Source organism: Sphaerodactylus townsendi, linkage group LG03 (genome assembly GCF_021028975.2).
Source record: "Sphaerodactylus townsendi isolate TG3544 linkage group LG03, MPM_Stown_v2.3, whole genome shotgun sequence".
Lineage (NCBI taxonomy): Eukaryota > Metazoa > Chordata > Lepidosauria > Squamata > Sphaerodactylidae > Sphaerodactylus > Sphaerodactylus townsendi.
This window is the reverse complement of record NC_059427.1, coordinates 171,633,157-171,649,783: the sequence shown is the minus strand read 5'-3', so window position 1 is coordinate 171,649,783 and position 16,627 is coordinate 171,633,157. Positions and strand designations below refer to the sequence as shown.

The following is a 16,627-nucleotide window of genomic DNA, read 5'->3' as shown; positions in this document are numbered from 1 at the left end:
GCACAGTCCTGGCTTGGACTAGAACTGAGGCACTGGGAAAGAAGGGACTTCACCTCCCCCCCCCCCGCCCCCTCAGCACCATTTTTCTGACCCAAAATTTCCCTGGTGGGCACTATTTGCCCTATAGGCACTGGCGTAATGCCCATTGGGCAAGGTGGGCAGCTGCCCAGGGCATCACCTTGTGGGGGGCATCAAAATGCTGGGTTCGTTTTTGGGTATTTTAGTGGCTTTCCATTTTTGGCCTGCAGGGGGCGCAGTTTTTAGGCTAGCAGCACCCAAAAGAGGTGCCCCTATCCCCATTGTTTCCAATGGGAGCTAATAGGAGATGGGGGCTACAGTTTTGAGGGTCCATAACTTTGGTCCCCCTGAACCAAACCTCACCAGACATGGGGAGTAGCATAAGGACAGTCTCCTGATGATATGCTGAAATTGTGGTGCTGATATGTCTAAAAATGCACCCCCTGCAGGCACCAATGTCCTGGTGCAAAAAAAATTTTGGTTGTGGTGGAGTGGCCGCCCATGGGGGGGGCATCCAACTCAGGTTTTGCCCAGGGCTGCCTCGTTACGCCCCTGCCTATAGGGCCCAGGGATACTTCTGATCAGGAAAGGGGCACAGTGGGAGGCCAAAGCCCTTCTCCTCCTTCTTCTACAGCATTTATTCCCCCAGTGGTTCTGTTTTTCCCCTCAATGCGAGTGTTTAATCTCTTTTCTCAGCCTGGAATGCATTTCTCCCAAGAGCCCATCAGCTATCTGCTTCAGCTGGTCATTAAAGCTCCTCTGATTTCCCTTGCCTCAAACCCCATCCTTCTATGGCATTAACTCTGCTCCTTCCATATGGGATGGTAGAGTCACATAATTATTATTCCGCTGCCCAATTAAAGCTTGAGACTATCTCCAGTAAACATGGTCATGTATCTAAGAGGAGATACATGGACCAGAGCTTGCACTGAAGTTTCCACAACAATAGATTTAAGGCACAACAAACCAGACACTTTTAATCATGAGATCTCATCTGTTCAGCAATGGAAGTTGCTACAGAGAAAATGTCAGAAAACTCCATCTGCTAATTTTTGCATTTGTTGTAATAGGGTTACAACAGTCCAGGTTTGGACATACACTTATCCTTTCCACATTGCTGAGGTTACGGGTACAATCAGTGGTGGGATTCAAATAATTTAACAACCGGTTCCAGCGGTGGGATTCAAATAATTAAGCAACTGGTTGTTTACAAGTACCATTTTAACAACCGTTTCTGCCATGCGGAGATGGTGCTTGAACTGGCTGAATCCCACCACTGGGTACAATAATTCTGCAACCAGGATATCCTACATAAAAAAACGCTATCCTCCTTTTTGTACAGAGAGAATAAGTCTGATTTTTTTATTTTTTCTTTGAATTTTTAACTTTAAAAAAAAAAAAAAAGAACATTGTGTATATTTATGGTATTAAAAGATAAAAATATGTTGATGTTATACAATACTATACATATATATTATGCATTTCTGAGTTTCTAACTTTTTCTGTGTTGTCCGCTGGCCTTTGCATGTCATCTGCAGCTCCCGCAAAACTTTCCAACATTTCTCATTTAATTTCTTATGCCAACCCACAATATATTAAAACTGTGACGGTGAAAGTCGCAATGTGGAAGGGATAATTATACCTGAAAGTCTGAGGGCAGAGCCTGGAAAAGTGGCATTTAGGGAGGGCAGTGGCGTAGTGTGCAGGGGACAGTCTTGCAGAGGGTGCGCGGCGGTGCAGGGCCATGGTGGGGGCGGTCCGGGGCATGGCAGGGGTCAGAGGTGGGATCCAACCAGTTCTCACTAATTTTTACTAATTTTTACTGAGTTACTAATTTTTTCTGAGTGCCGAGAAGGAGTTACTAAAGCAACCTCCCTGCCCAATAGGGACTGGAGGTGCGTGTGTGCAGCGGCGCCAGTGTTTGAATCCCACCACCATCGGAACCTGTTATTAAATTTTTTGGATCCCACCACTGGTGGGGGTGTGGCGGGGCGTAGGGCACACACGTGCCCCAGGCGCAGTTCCCCCTCACTACGGCTCAGAGGGAGGAGACAGACTCCAGCAGGTTATAAGGCCACACATATAGTCTAACTTCCAAAGTAGCCATTTTCTCCAGAACTTAAATAATGACGTTTTACATAAATAAATAATGAATAAATAAGCGATTTATATACTCTGGAGATCAGCTGTAAATCCATGAATTCTCCAGCCTCTTGCTATATACCTCAGAGGCGTAGATACAATAGAGACATCTGGGGACAAATGTCCCGGTTGCCTACCATTGTCGGTGCAGAAAAATTTGGGTTCATTTCTAATTTGGGGGGGTATTTTTAGTGTTTTTATTTTGTTGGCCAGCAGGGGCACAGTTTTTGGGCTAGTGGCACCGAAATCCCAGGCTATTGTCAGGTGACACTCCTGATGATACCCGCCAAGTTTGGTGAAGTTTGGTTCAGGGAGTCCAAAGTTATGGACCCCCAAAAGGAGTGACCCCATCCCCCATTGTTTCCAATGGGAGCTAATGGTAGATGGTGCTACCCGTTTGAGGGTCCATAACTTTGGACCCTCTGAATCAAACTTCACTAAACCTGGATGGTTCCATCCAGAGAGTCTCCTGCTGATACCACCCAGGTTTGGTGAAGGTTGGTTCAGGGGATCCAAAGTTATGGGGTGTCCCCATCCCCCACTGTTTCCAATGGGCGCTAATAGTAGATGGGGCTACCCTTTTGAGGGTTCATAACTTTGGAACCCCTGAACCAAACTTCACTAAACCTACGTGGTTTTATAAGGAGAGTCTCCTGAAGATAGCCTAACATTTTTCCACTGTTAGCTTAAACATTGCTCCCCTGACATGCACCCTCAAATTTTTCCCAGGTTCTCTCTTTAAATCCACCCCCTTTGGAGTGGATTTAAAGGGAGAATCTGGGCTCCCTAGATTAAAATAAACATTGAAAGTATTGTTGAAGGCTTTCACAACCAGATTCAACTTGTTGTTGTGGGTTTTACAGGCTGTGTGGCCGTGGTCTGGTAGATCTTGTTCCTGACGTTTCGCCTGCATCTGTGACTGGCATCTTCAGAGGTGTATCACAGAGAGAAGTCTGTTATAAGAGAAGTCTGGACACAGTGTATAACAGACTTCTCTCTGTGATACACCTCTGAAGATACCAGCCACAGATGAAGGTGAAACGTTAGGAACAAGATCTACCAGACCACGGCCACGCAGCCTAGAAAACCCACAACAACCAACATTGAAAATGACGCTGTTTGGGGGGGGGGGGGACCCTACCCTGAAACAGCATCACTTTCAATGTTGTTTAAACTAGGGAGCCCAGAGTCTCCCTTTAAGGTGGATTTGAAAGGAGAATCTGGGCTCTCTAGTTTAAACAACATTAATAGTGATGCTATTTCAGGGTGGATTTCCCCCGCTTCAAAAATAGCATCACTTTCAATGTTTAAACTAGGGAGCCCTGGGTGTTTTCAGATTTGTGTGTTGGGGCATGTTCTATAATATGATGGTGACTTTGAGATGACCTGGTGCAAAAAATGTTGTTTGGTCGTGGGGGGGGAGGGTGTCCGCACATATGGGGTGTGGGGCACAAAACTCAGATTTTGTCCCGGGCTCCATTTTCCCTAACTACGTCTCTGATATACCTTCTCTCCAGTCTACCACCTCTAATTTTAAAAAATCTCCTTATATCTCTTTCTCTATACTCCCCTGTTTTACCTGTCACCCCTTGTATATATTAATTCTCTTGACCAGGGTTTCCACATCTTGTTGAAAGTGTGGCCGCTTTGGGATTTCTGAGAACAGGGAGTGAATACCAACACAACTTGGCTGCCATTTAGAGATGCTAGACTCCAGATATGGCCTGGAGACCCTCCATATTACGGCTCATCTCCAGAGATCAGTTCCCATGGAGAAAATGGATGATTTGGGGAGTGGACTCAATGGCATTGTGTCCCACTGAGGTCCCTGCCCACCCCAGGCTCAAACCTCAAACCTCCCGGAGTTTCCCAGCCTCAATCTGGCAATCCTATGCCCCTCCCCCATTCCCACCCTCTGCCAGTGGCCGGGGTAACCTGGCAACCCTAGGGCCAATCACAGAATGTTGGGAGGTTCCTGGCCAAGCATTGTCCTCCCATGGATGCTCCCTACAGATACAGGCAGTAATGCCACCTGGTTTCTTGTGAAAGGCCTTGTCCTCCAATGAGATAGAGGAGAGAAAAGATGGGCTCTTTGCTATGGAGAAGAACTATTAGGAAATAAACAGGTGTTAGAAACCACACTGGCGGTAGCCAGATTGGCGATTGCTGCTCTAGACTCACCATCGTTATGAGCAGGGTGTTCACCTACAGGTGCCGCACCATAGGTGTGGTGATTCCCAATAGAGCTGGCCTGGTGGTAGTATGACAAGTCATTGATTCCTGGAAGAAAACAGATCAAGTCATGAGAAATGGGACGGGACTGTCCTGGACGTTATCTACAGTAGGGAGGGCGGTATCTAAATATAATAAATAAATATAATAAATAAATATGATAGATAGATAGATAGATAGATAGATAGATAGATAGATAGATAGATAGATAGATAGAACGAACGAACGAACGAACGAACGAACGAACGAACGAACCCAGGGCAAACACTGAAATCTCCCCCCCCCCCGGTGGTCTGGCAGCTGAATCCCCCCTCAGCAAAAGTCTGCAGTAGGTCTGGACCCCCCCCCCCCCCAACACACACAGAGCCTGCCTGGTTGCCTCTCCCCCAGCTGGGGAGCACAGGAGGAGGAGCCAAACTTCCCTGACTTCAGAGGTGCCCTGTGCCCCTGCTTGGCTGCTAAGTCCAGCTCTCTGCTGCGCCCCGTGTGGCTCTTCAGGAGAAGCTTCTCCAGTCCTTCAGTTTGTGCAGAGTCTCTGGAAAGGTGGAATTCTTGCACTGGAAGTTGCAAAAGAGGCTGGAGCTCTTGCCAGCAAGCATGCTGCGCATGTGTGTGAATGTGCAAGCACACACAGGTGGGATTGGGTGGCAAAGCAATGGCTTCGTGTTTCATTTGTTCAAAGCAGCACTTGTTCCCTGCAGCCCTTGAGGGTTCTGGGTCTTTTTCCCACAGGGAAAAGGAAGGCTGCATTGGCTGCTGGAAAGCTGAATGCACCCCTTCGGAGTTTGTTGCGGATTGTGCCTGTGTTGTGATTTCTGCACTAGGGGATGGAGGTGGAGTCGGGCAGTAGGGTAGCACTTAACATGGGTGGACAGAGGAGCTCAGACTGGATGTGCTGGGACTGGACTGGAGTCCCCAATACAGCTGCTTGCTCCTGGGGGGTAGGGCTGGGGGTGACAGGCCACATAACACTTGAAAGTGGTGCCTGGGGCATCCACCCCCCCCTCTCCTCCCCTAAATATGCCATTGGTCCTGGAAATCATTCCACATTTGCATGTCACTATTACGCCTGATTCGGGGCAAACCACAGGGTGGAAAGGTGGCAAAAGAATGTTTTGAATAAATAAAGAGTATTAGATATTACAGTAGTCATGGGCTGACATTGTTTTAAGATCCAGAGCCACCATAACATCTAGTTTGGTCTGCATGCAGCGCTTCAAGCAAGTTGCTGGGGCAACCATATTGCAGAAGGAAGTCCTTGATAGCAACTCTATCAGAGGGCAGCAGTGGCCCAATTCAGATCAGAACTGTGATGTGGTAGAGCAGTGGTGGTGAACCTATGGCACGCGTGCCAGAGGTGGCACTCAGAGCCCTCTTTGTGGGCACGCGTGCAGTCGCCCCAGTTTGGGCACTCAACAGTGGCATAGTGCCAAGGGGGCGAGAGGTGCACGATGCACTGGGCATGTGCCCCTGCGGGGGCATGGCAAGGGCATTCTGGGGGCATGGCGGCAGTGTTTCAGGGCGTTCCAGGGCAGGGCAGGGGCGGACAGGGGCATGGCAGTGGCGCGGGGTATACGCATGCCCCAGGTGCAGTTTCTCCTTGCTCCACTCCTGGCACTCAGTCTCTTAAAGGTTTGCCATCACTGTGGTAGGGGGACCCTGCTGCTATTCTCATCTGAATCTGACCTCTGCTGTGTTTTCATCCAGGAGTTGCCACTGGGGTCTCACAAATGCATGACAAACTTGCATAAAATATGATGAGTCATTGGCCCCTCGGATGGTCTGCAGCATGACCGGAATGGAAAGGCAGATGGCCGGGGGGGGGGGGGGGGGGCGGGGCTTGATGGACAGATAGAAACATGCAGCTACAGAGACTGAGATGCCACAATTGTTTAAGACGAGCCCTGTGACGTTAGACCAAAGATCTACCTAGTCCAGAATTTTATGCATAGCAGTAGCTAGATACATGCCTGTTGTGGGGATTCAAATGAGAGAAGAGAATAATTTCTTTACACTGCTTTTGTTTTCCACTGGGGAGAAAGGCAGGGTTTAAATTAAATAGTGGTGAAGCAGTTAAAGTGTTGGACTAGGACAGTGTTTCCCAATCTTTTCGATGTCATGGTACCCTTGACCTCGCTCTTCATACCTCAACGTACCCTTGAGGTTCTTTTGATTTTTTATTGTATTTTTAGGGTTTTTTCCGTTTTTGGCCTGTAGGTGGGGGGAGTGGCAAGCAGGGGGAGGGGAGGGGAGGGAAAGCAGCGTTGACAGCTGCATTGTTTGTTTGCCTAAATTCGGCATGGATTGGAGGGATTTAAAGGGAGAGCTCCCTTTAATTCTACCCCCCCAATCCACGCCAAATTTAGGCAACTAAAACAATGCTGTTTTTCAATGTTGTTTAAAGGGAGCCCATGAGGCTTCCAACCCCTCCTTCAAAATCCATTTGATTCCGGCGGGGGGGGGGGGGCAGGTGGTAGCATTGTCATGGTACCCCTGGGACATGCTCATGGCACCCCAGGGTATCACGGAACCCTGGTTGGGAATCACTGGACTAGGATCTGGGAAACCAAGGTTCAAATACCCTCTCATGCCATGAAAGCCTGATGGGTGGCCTTGGGCCAGTGATATGCTCTCAGCCTAATCTACCTCACAAGGTTGTCGTGAGAATACAATGGAGGAGAAGAGCATGAGGCAAGCCGCTTTGGGTCTCCATTGAGCAGAAAGGTGGGACATAAATAAAGTAAATAATAATAGCAAATAAATAAATAACCCCTGCTTGTCACAAGCCAGCAGCAGACTGAGGTACAGACCCAAGACCAAGGGTACTGTTTAGCTAATCCAGGGGTCTTCAAACTATGGCCCTGCAGATGTTCATAGACTACAATTCCCATGAGCCCTACTACTTGGCCATACTGGCAGGGGCTGATGGGAATTGCAGTCCATGAACATCTGGAGGGCCATAGTTTGAAGACCCCTGAGCTAATCCTTTGAGAAGATCGCTAAAACTATATAAACTTTCCTGAGAGGCAGTCTGCCCACTGATTTTCTCCTTCAGGGGTGTATTGAATGCGTTCTAAGGCATATGGATTCATCTGTACCACATGCCGTAATGTTGAGACCACACAAGTTTAGCCATGTTAAGTCCACCTAAAGTGAAAGTGGGCTTCTATAAGGTGCCCCCCAAATCCTCTGCAAGATCCACTGTTCCACAGTGGATTCACAACCATTCCCGAGCACACAAAAAAATGAAACCATTCTAGGAGGCTTGGAAAATCTCAGAAATAGATGGATAGATGAGCAATGGATGAAATTGTGTAATGAGGCTTGAATCCACCTGACAATTTCTGTATGCACTAGGATCCTTCTGCAAGGGGAAGTGTCCAAAAAGCCTCATACCTTGAGCTCAGTGGAACCTAATCTATCTCAAAGTGTTTTTCCACTTGCACAAGATGCTGCACAAGCCATTTCTGGGCAGTGAAAGACACAGGAAAGAGAATGCTCAGTATTGCACAAAGTACTGCATGGAGAAGAAGAAAAAGAAAAAGAGTTTGGGATTTATACCCCACCTTTCTCTCCTGTAAGGAGACTCAGGGTAGCTTATGAGCTCCTTTCCCTTCCTCTCCCCACAACAGACACCTTGTGAGGTAGGCGGGGCTGAGAGAGTTCTGAACAAATTGTGACTAGCCAAGGTCACCCAGCAGGAATGTAGGAGTGCAGAAACACATCTGGTTCAGCAGATAAGCCTGCACTGTGCTGAAAATTACAGCAGGAGCATTCCAGACAGATTGTCGTCCCGCTTCTGCTTGACGTTTTCCAGTGAGGAAACACCATCCCCTTGTAACCTTGGCTAGATCTGGGGATCCCAGAGGCCCCTCCCTCACATGCAGAATAATACACTTTCAATCCACTTTCACAATTGTTTGCAAGTGGCTTTTGCTATTCCGCACAGTGAAATCCCGCTGCAAAGTGCATTGAAAGTGGATTGAAAATACATTATTCTGCACATGCGGAAGGGGCTTAAGGGGAAGAATATTGGATCTTTTTCCTCGCTCCCTTTCCTCGAAGAGTTCTCAGAAAGGGTAAGAGGCATAATCAGCCCTCCTACTTCCTCCACTAGCTGAATTTATGGAAGTTGGAGAACAGAGCAATTTTGCCCCTCTGCCCTCATTGCTGGCCTATTAATCCTCATGTTATCCCTAACTGCACGAGTCATCATTCCTAGTCTTGGAAATAAAGAAAAAGAAGAAGAGTTTGGATTTATACCCCACCTTTCTCTCCTGTAAGGAGTCTCAATGTGGCTTACAAGCTCCTCTCCCTACAACAGACACCTTGTGAGGTAGATGGGGCTGAGAGAGTTCCAAGGAACCGTGACTAGCCCAAGGTCACCCAGCAAGAGCGTAGGAGTGTGGAAACACATCTGGTTCAGCAGATAAGCCTCCGCCACTCAGGGGGAGGAGTGGGGAATCAAACCCAGTTCTCCAGATTAGAATCCACCTGCTCTTCACCACTACACTATGCTGGCTTTGGGTGGAATTATGCTGTTTATGTTTCCGCTCATGCGTCACTGGATGCATGCCACAGTGTATAATCACTTGGCCGCAGGTCACACTGACCTTCCACCATGTTGTTGGGTTGGCTCTGCCCATGGAGTGGCCGAAGGTAACAGTGTTCCACATAGTTGTTGACTGGCGGATTCATCGGGTTGAACATGGTTCATCAGAGGCCGGGCGCTGTCATGGGCACATCTGCTTTGGTATGGGATGAGGCGGGCAAGGAGGCCCTTTTCCAGATCTGCAAGAGATGGAATATAGTTGTCAGTTTTAAGAGCAATCCTTCAGCTTCCTCCAGGAGTCCCAAATTCATTTATTAGGCTTGAAACAGGAGTAATGAGCCTGAAGGGTAAGATAATAACAACAACGGCATATAAATGGATAAAGTTACACACTGATTCAAATGGTCTCTGGCCCTTTCTAGCAAAAGATCCTTATAAACCTAGGCGGGCTCAAGAGAGGGAGAAGTGCCTTAATAAATGTGGCCTTCCATATAGCATCCATATGATCAAAAATTGGGATCATTTTAAAAGTGAACTTACCCAAAGAATCAAAGATGTACCACGACAGTCTGATCTGGCAAGATATTCAGATTTTCCTCTATGCTATACACAGAAATATATCACTGCCCCTGCTCCTTATTTAACTTATCTGGATAACAAAGATCTAAGGAGAGCTTTTACTCTTGCAAGAAGTGCACATTTACCTTCTGCAGTCTTAGAAGGGAAATATCAAAAGATACCTTACGCTGCAAGGTTATGTTCTTGCTCTCTGAAGTCTGTAGAAACTATAGAGCACATGTTATTAAAGTGTCCCCTTTATGAGGAGGCAAGGAAAAAATGCCTGTCACATCTACTACACAAAATGACATGTTGTTCTGACAAAGTTTGTTGTGAAAAACTATTACAAGATAAGAAGGAGAATATTACTAAATGGGTGGCAAAATTCTGTCTATTCATTATGAAAAAGAAAAAATGATCTGAATATGGTATCCCCCTTAGATATTTTTATTTTGTTTAGTATTTTTATGCTGTTTGGTGTGTTTACAAAGTATAATGATATATAGATGGATAGTGCTGGAATACGGGATAGAGATCTGCATTCTTGTTTTGTTGTAGATATTTTGGAGTTTTGTAACATATCTGGTCAATGACTGTAAATAAAGTCTTCTTCTAGTTGTCAGTAAGCTGGAGAGGCCGACCTCAAGAAGTCCACTATCATGGCAGCTCAAGAAGAGTCCCCACCTTACTTTTGACTCTGCTTTCAAAGGTTATCCTTGATCCCATTGCATGCCTTCTGTTACTAGCGCCAGTCATGGTATCAAAGCTTCTTAAATCAATAAAGACAGAGGCAAGAGGTCTCAAATTTTAGTCATGCAAAAGAGCTTTCTGCAACATGGTGTAGGACTCAAAAGGCAGTTGTAGGAGACGTTCAAAATGAACTAGCAAAACAAGCAAATAAATGAAAATCTACCCCCAAACGTAATTTTAGAGGACTTTTGTGTGTAGTGAGTCTCTTATTAAGACAGGACAAAGCTCCATCTTTTCACACACAAGGATTTGTGCTTTTGGCATGCTTTCTTAAGATCCAGCTGACTGCTTTTAACATCTCTGCATGATTGAAAAATGTAATTAGAGATATTTGCAAGGCTGCCCTCCGTGAAACAGCTGGATGATCACGACAACTATTTAGTCTAGAACAGGTTCTAAAACTGTTCAGTATCAGGGACGATGGATCTAGAACTTCAACCTCAGCACAAAGCTCCTGACAATAATTAATCAATAACTAGAACAGGCTTCTTGGATAGTCACTTACACAGCACAGTCCTAAACTGAATTGACAATGGAATGCAACCAACTTTATTTATTTATTTATTTATTTATTTATTTATTTATTCATTCATTCATTCATTCATTCATTCATTCATTCATTCATTCATTCATTCCACTTTTATACCGCCCTCCCCCAAAGGGCTCAGGGCGGTTTACAACATAATTACAGGCAAGTGGATAAACAGGATAAAATGCTAAAAATTAATACCAGTTAAAATGCAGCGCTCCAAATCCATAAATATTTAAAACAGATGGCGTTCAACCATTAACTCCTCTAACTCTGAGAGGGGAACAGCGGATCTCAGTTGTTAATGGGCACCTATCAGCAGCCGGCCTCCCCAAAAGCCCGGCGGAATAGCTCAGTCTTACAGGCCCTGCGGAATTCATTTAGGTCCCGCAGGGCCCGGACAGCTGGCGGGGAGAGCATTCCACCAGGCAGGGGCCAGGGCCGTAAAAGCCCTGGCCCTAGTGGAGGCCAGCCGCATCATAGAGGGGGCGGGGATCTCCAGTAGATTGGCCTCTGCCGAGCACAGAAACCGACGTGGGACATATGGGGCCAGACGGTCCCTGAGGGCAACGCCATGGGGTTTTCAAGACAAGAGGCTACCAGAAATGGTTTGCCATTGCCTTCCTTTGCATAGCAACCTTGCATTTCCTTTGGTGGTCTCCCATCTGCATACTGACGAGGGCCAACCCTACTTAGCTTCTGAGAGCTGATGATATCAGGCTAGCCTGGGCCATTCAGGTCAGGATCCTAAACTGAGCTACATGCTTCTAAATCCATTGATATCGAGGGTGTAACTGCTTGCAATTGCACTGTTAGCTTCTGCTGTGTCCACTAGAAAAGAAAAACTTTTAAAAAATGGTAGAAGGACATCACTGGGTACTTTCTCTGCTGGTCTCTCTCTACTTGCCTCTGCTTCCCAGTTCCATCCACTTTTTCTTGTTCATCCACAACCCCCAGGATTGTTTTCCTGCTTTTCCTGCCACATTACTGCATCCCCCACCTCCTATTTTATGCCTTTATTTTATTAGGTTTATATCCCACCCTCTCCTGGCCAGAGCCAGACTTGATACACACTGCCCCTGACCTTAACCTCAGATCTTGAACCAATAAACAGACTCTGGATTCTTGATAGCGTTTATTGAAAGGCTTGACCTGGCTTTGCTGGGCTCCTTTATCCTCACCCAATTCCCCCCTCCCTGTTTCCCAGAGAAAGCGTGAAAAGAGTTTGTTTGGAGGCTTAGGCGCCTCCAAGGCCACGATATCAGCAGTTTGATAGGCAAAAATTAAGCAGGTGATGTTTTTGCTCCTGACATTGGAAAGGTGAGCAGGGGAGCTCTGCCAACTTCAAGAGAGCTAGCATGGTGTAGCAGGTACTGTCTAATCTGGAGAATCAGGTTTGATTCCCAACTCCACTTGAGTTGTGGAGGCTTATCTGGGGAACCAGATTAGTTTGTGCACTCCAGGAAATGCCAGCTGGGTGACCTTGGCCTAATTATAGCTCTTCGGAGCCCTCTCAGCCCCACCCACCTCACACAGGGTTTGTTGGGGGGGGGGGAAGGGAAAGGAGATTGTAAGCCCTTTTGAGTCTCTTTACAGGAGAGAAAGGGGGGATATAAATCCAAACTCCTCCTCCTTCATTTGTACATAGCAGGCCACTGTGCAGAAGGGGAGGGCCGTCAAAACACAGATGGGTAACCTTACTCCCAACTGGTGGCAACATTGTACCTGTAAGGTAGTGGCCAGAGCTGTACCTTCCACATTCTACTTTGAGCTCTCATGAGACAGACAGTGAAAAATGCAAATTAATTTCATCCCTGCCAACTGTGTGGATGCTGACACACACAGCAGCAGCGGTGGTTTTTAGCATTTCACAGAATGGTTCTCAGCAGCCAGCAATACCTCCTTCCTTACAGCAGAGGGAGCAATGGACTGCAGTACCATTTCTTTCTGCCATCAAGTCACAGCTGACGTATGATGATCCTGTGTGGTTTTCAAAAAGTTATTCTGATTTATTAGTTTTATATGCTGCCCCTCCCCTTGCAGGCTCAGGGCAGCTCACAACATACTGTAAAGCCATTAAGACGGTGACTAAATCATATTTACTAAAATACAAAAGGGAAGTAAAGGTAGGTGGAAAAGAGGGAGGCCAAAAGAGATAGATTTGACTATCAGATTCTACATTTAGTAATACAGAGTTTCAAAATGTAAGAGACATTCACAGTGGTTTGCCACTGCCTGTCTCCATGTCATGACCCAGGTATTCCTTGGAGGTCTCCCATCTAAACGCCTGGATTGTGGCTGAGAGTGTGTGACTGGCCCAAGGTCACCGAGTAAGTTTCCATAGCAGAATAGGATTTGAATTTGGGTTTCCCAGATCCTAGTCCAGTGATGGCGAACCTTTTCGAGACCGAGTGCCCAAACTGCCACCCAAACCCCACTTATTTATCGCAAAGTGCCAACACGGCAATTTAACCTGAATACTGAGGTTTCAGTTTAGAAAAACCGGTCGGCTCCAAGGCGCGCGCTACTCGGAAGTAAGCCTGGTGAAGCAACTGTGCACGCTTCGAATGTGTGGTTGCTTTTCGGAGCAAAATTTTGGGAGCAAAATTCCACTCATGGAATGCCGGGTTCCTTTGCAATTTGTTTCACTGACTTGTGTGATCCACTTCCTTTGCAGCTGTTTCAGATGCTGCCAGATATTTCAGTCAAATTCTACCTTCCACCTGTCTAGTATGAATCATCTTCAGGTAGTTCATCAGGAATCGCCACCCCCTCCCCAAACCATATGAAATTCTCAGCTACTCCAAAATGTTTCTGGATAGTGGGCCCCAAGAGCCTGTACCCTTTGGCGGAGCTTGCAGAGGATCTTCGTTATAGGAGAGGAAGCCGTCATCACTTGGGTTACTTGTTAGGTTAGGACTATTGATATTTTTGTTAAATGATGGTATTATTATGCTGGTATGTTCTTTGCTATGTGTGTTGTTATGATTATTGTTCCTTTGTTGTTTACATTGTTACATTATATTCTAATGTGCTATGGATGTGTGCTTATGATATTTTTATAATGTGTAATGTTATGATTATTGCTAATGGCTGATTATATTATTTATGTTTTTGTCTGATATCTTGCTATTCGTAATGTCATGCTTATTTGATGTTGTTGATTGACTATGCTGAACCGATGTTTATGTTATGACTATTGATTTTGTCACTCTTCTTGTACATCGCCCTGAGCCTGAGGGGAGGGCAGTACATAAATTAAATATACGATCCGAAGATGGAATTTGTTAGCCTGTCTAGAAAAGCAGACAGGGTAAGCATGGCTGCAGAAACCACAGGTAGCTTGGCTCAGTCAGGTGAATCTTCTTTCGTATGAACTGTCAGGCTTCTGTGGCAATTAAGATAAAGATATGCTGGCTGATTCAGAAGAACTTAGAACTCCATGTACATCAGGAGATCCATGTCCAATTAAGGAAATTTAGAATAAAAGGTGACTGCATAATAACTCAATGGCTAAAACTCCATGAAATATTAAAAGGGAAAATTATAGGATCAGTATATAAGTATATGGTAGAGGATAAAGAATTTATGATAAGAACTTTAAACCAAAAATGGGAGAAAGATAATATTTTAGATGAAGAAAAAATAGAAAGAATTATGGATACAGAACCCCAATACAACTAGCCTATATGATTAAAGGATTAAGCCCAAAATGTTGGCATTGTGGAGAAAAAGGAGCATATTATACTCATATGTGGATAGAATGTAAAATGGTGAAAAAGTTTTGAGAAAATATTTTGAAATATGTAGAACAGTTCGTAAAAGTAAAAATTGATATAAACAATGATTTATTAATTGTGGGGATAATAGATGATATAAGAGTGAATAGAAGTTTGGAACCAATGTATAAAATAATGATTAGAGCAGCACACGCTGTGTTGGCGCTGGGCTGGAAAGACAACAAAAAATGGACAGTTTCAAAATGGATGGCATACATATGGGAACAAATACAGTTAGAGATCTTTGAGAGACTGACAAAAAATAAACTATGGAAAGAAAAAATGGAAGATATTATGAAACTATGGACAGTGTATGAAAAATGGATGGAAGAAGCCGGATTTAACAAAGAACTATGGAATAAGAGAATAAGAAGAATGAATCTCCTGCTGCTTGCATAAAATAATTAATAGAAAAGGGGGGGAGGGGGGAGAAAATGGAAAAATGTATAGATGAAATGAAGATATTGATTGTAACAAATGTATGAATATTCTATGCAATAAAAATTATTTTTTAAAAAAAGGAGATCCATGTCCGATGCTCCAATTGGTTCTTTTTAAACTGAATTCTGAATTTAAACGGCACTGAAGTGCAAGGGAGTCTGGTACACCCCCAGAATTTGGTTTCTCAAAATTGCTGGGAGCTCCAGACATGGATTTCCCAGCACAAGCCGGCTTTGATCCTAAGAAGCAAAATGTTCACCCCACCCAGGGGCTGGGCTTCTATGGAGTCCCTCAGATACTTTGCGTGGGATCCCCAATAACATTTGATTCACATTATGATGAAGTGTTACCAGATGTGCCTTTAAGCCCTCGAACAATGATCTTCCAATTCATTTGTTCTGGGTAAATGCCTCCTAGGCAATTTGGTTTCTAATTCTGATCCCCACAAGAGTTCTCCAGCTGTGTTTCAGGCACCAGGACTGCTCTCCGGCACCAAACTCATTGTGAGTGACCCTATATAGCGGGCCCACCCTGCCTCCTCCAGTCCGGTTTCCTATTGAGTTCTGGCCTTCTCTTTTCTCCGGTCCCTACTGAATTTGTGTTGGACCAACGGCATAGCACTGCCTTCCAAGGACCTGCAAGACTTCCAGTGTGAATTCCATCCATGCTTCAAGTTTCAGAGGATAGTCATGTTAGCCTGCCACAGCAAATAATAACAATAATGGGGTCTTATTCCAGAAAAAGCCTGCTTTACCATTCACCTGGCAAAGTGTCTCTAATATCTTGTCAGGGGTCAGTGCTATCAGTCACAGGCCAGGAAAGGGATTTAGGCGTCTTAGTGGATAGTTCCATGGGAATGTCAACTCAATGCATGGCAGCTGTGAAAAAGGCAAACTCTATGCTGGGGATAATTAGGAAAGGAATTGAGAATAAAACTGCAAAGATTGTCATGCCTTTATATAAAGCTGTGGTGCGACCGCACTTGGAGTACTGTGTCCAGTTCTGGTCGCCACATCTCAAAAAGGATATTGAGGAGATAGAAAAAGTGCAGAGAAGGGCAACAAGGATGATTGAGGGACTGGAGCACCTTCCCAATGAGGAGAGGCTGCAGCGTTTGGGACTCTTTAGTTTGGAGAGGAGGCGACTGAGGGGGGATATGACTGAAGTCTTCAAAATTATGCGTGGGGTAGAAAATGTTGACAGAGAGAAATTTTTCTCTCTTTCTCACAATACTAGAACCAGGGGGCATACATTGAAAATGCTGGGGGGAAGAATTAGGACTAATAAAAGGAGACACTTCTTCACGCAATGTGTGATTGGTGTTTGGAATATGCTGCCACAGGAGGTGGTGATGGCCACTAACCTGGATAGCTTTAAAAGGGGCTTGGACAGATTTATGGAGGAGAAGTCGATTTATGGCTACCAATCTTGATCCTCCTTGATCTGAGATTGCAAATGCCTTAGCAGACCAGGTGCTCGGGAGCAACAGCCGCAGAAGGCCATTGCGTTCACATCCTACATGTGAGCTCCCAAAGGCACCTGGTGGGCCACTGCGAGTAGCAGAGAGCTGGACTAGATGGACTTTGGTCTGATCCAGCTGGCTTGTTCTTATGTTCTTATGTTCTT

General features: G+C 45.5%; 1 protein-coding gene across 2 annotated transcripts in view; it reads right to left on the bottom strand.

Moving 5' to 3' along the window:
- Nucleotides 1–16,627, bottom strand: part of GLI1 (GLI family zinc finger 1) — a 173,988-nt gene that overhangs the window by 20,030 nt on the left and 137,331 nt on the right. For both annotated transcript variants that reach the window (XM_048491556.1, XM_048491558.1), the window contains exons 2-3: nt 9,006–9,183; nt 4,342–4,440 (exon numbers count right to left, since the gene is read on the bottom strand). In XM_048491556.1, the coding sequence (XP_048347513.1) occupies nt 4,342–4,440; nt 9,006–9,102 (196 nt within the window). In that variant the 5' untranslated portion in view covers nt 9,103–9,183. The remainder of the gene's footprint in view (nt 1–4,341; nt 4,441–9,005; nt 9,184–16,627) is intronic.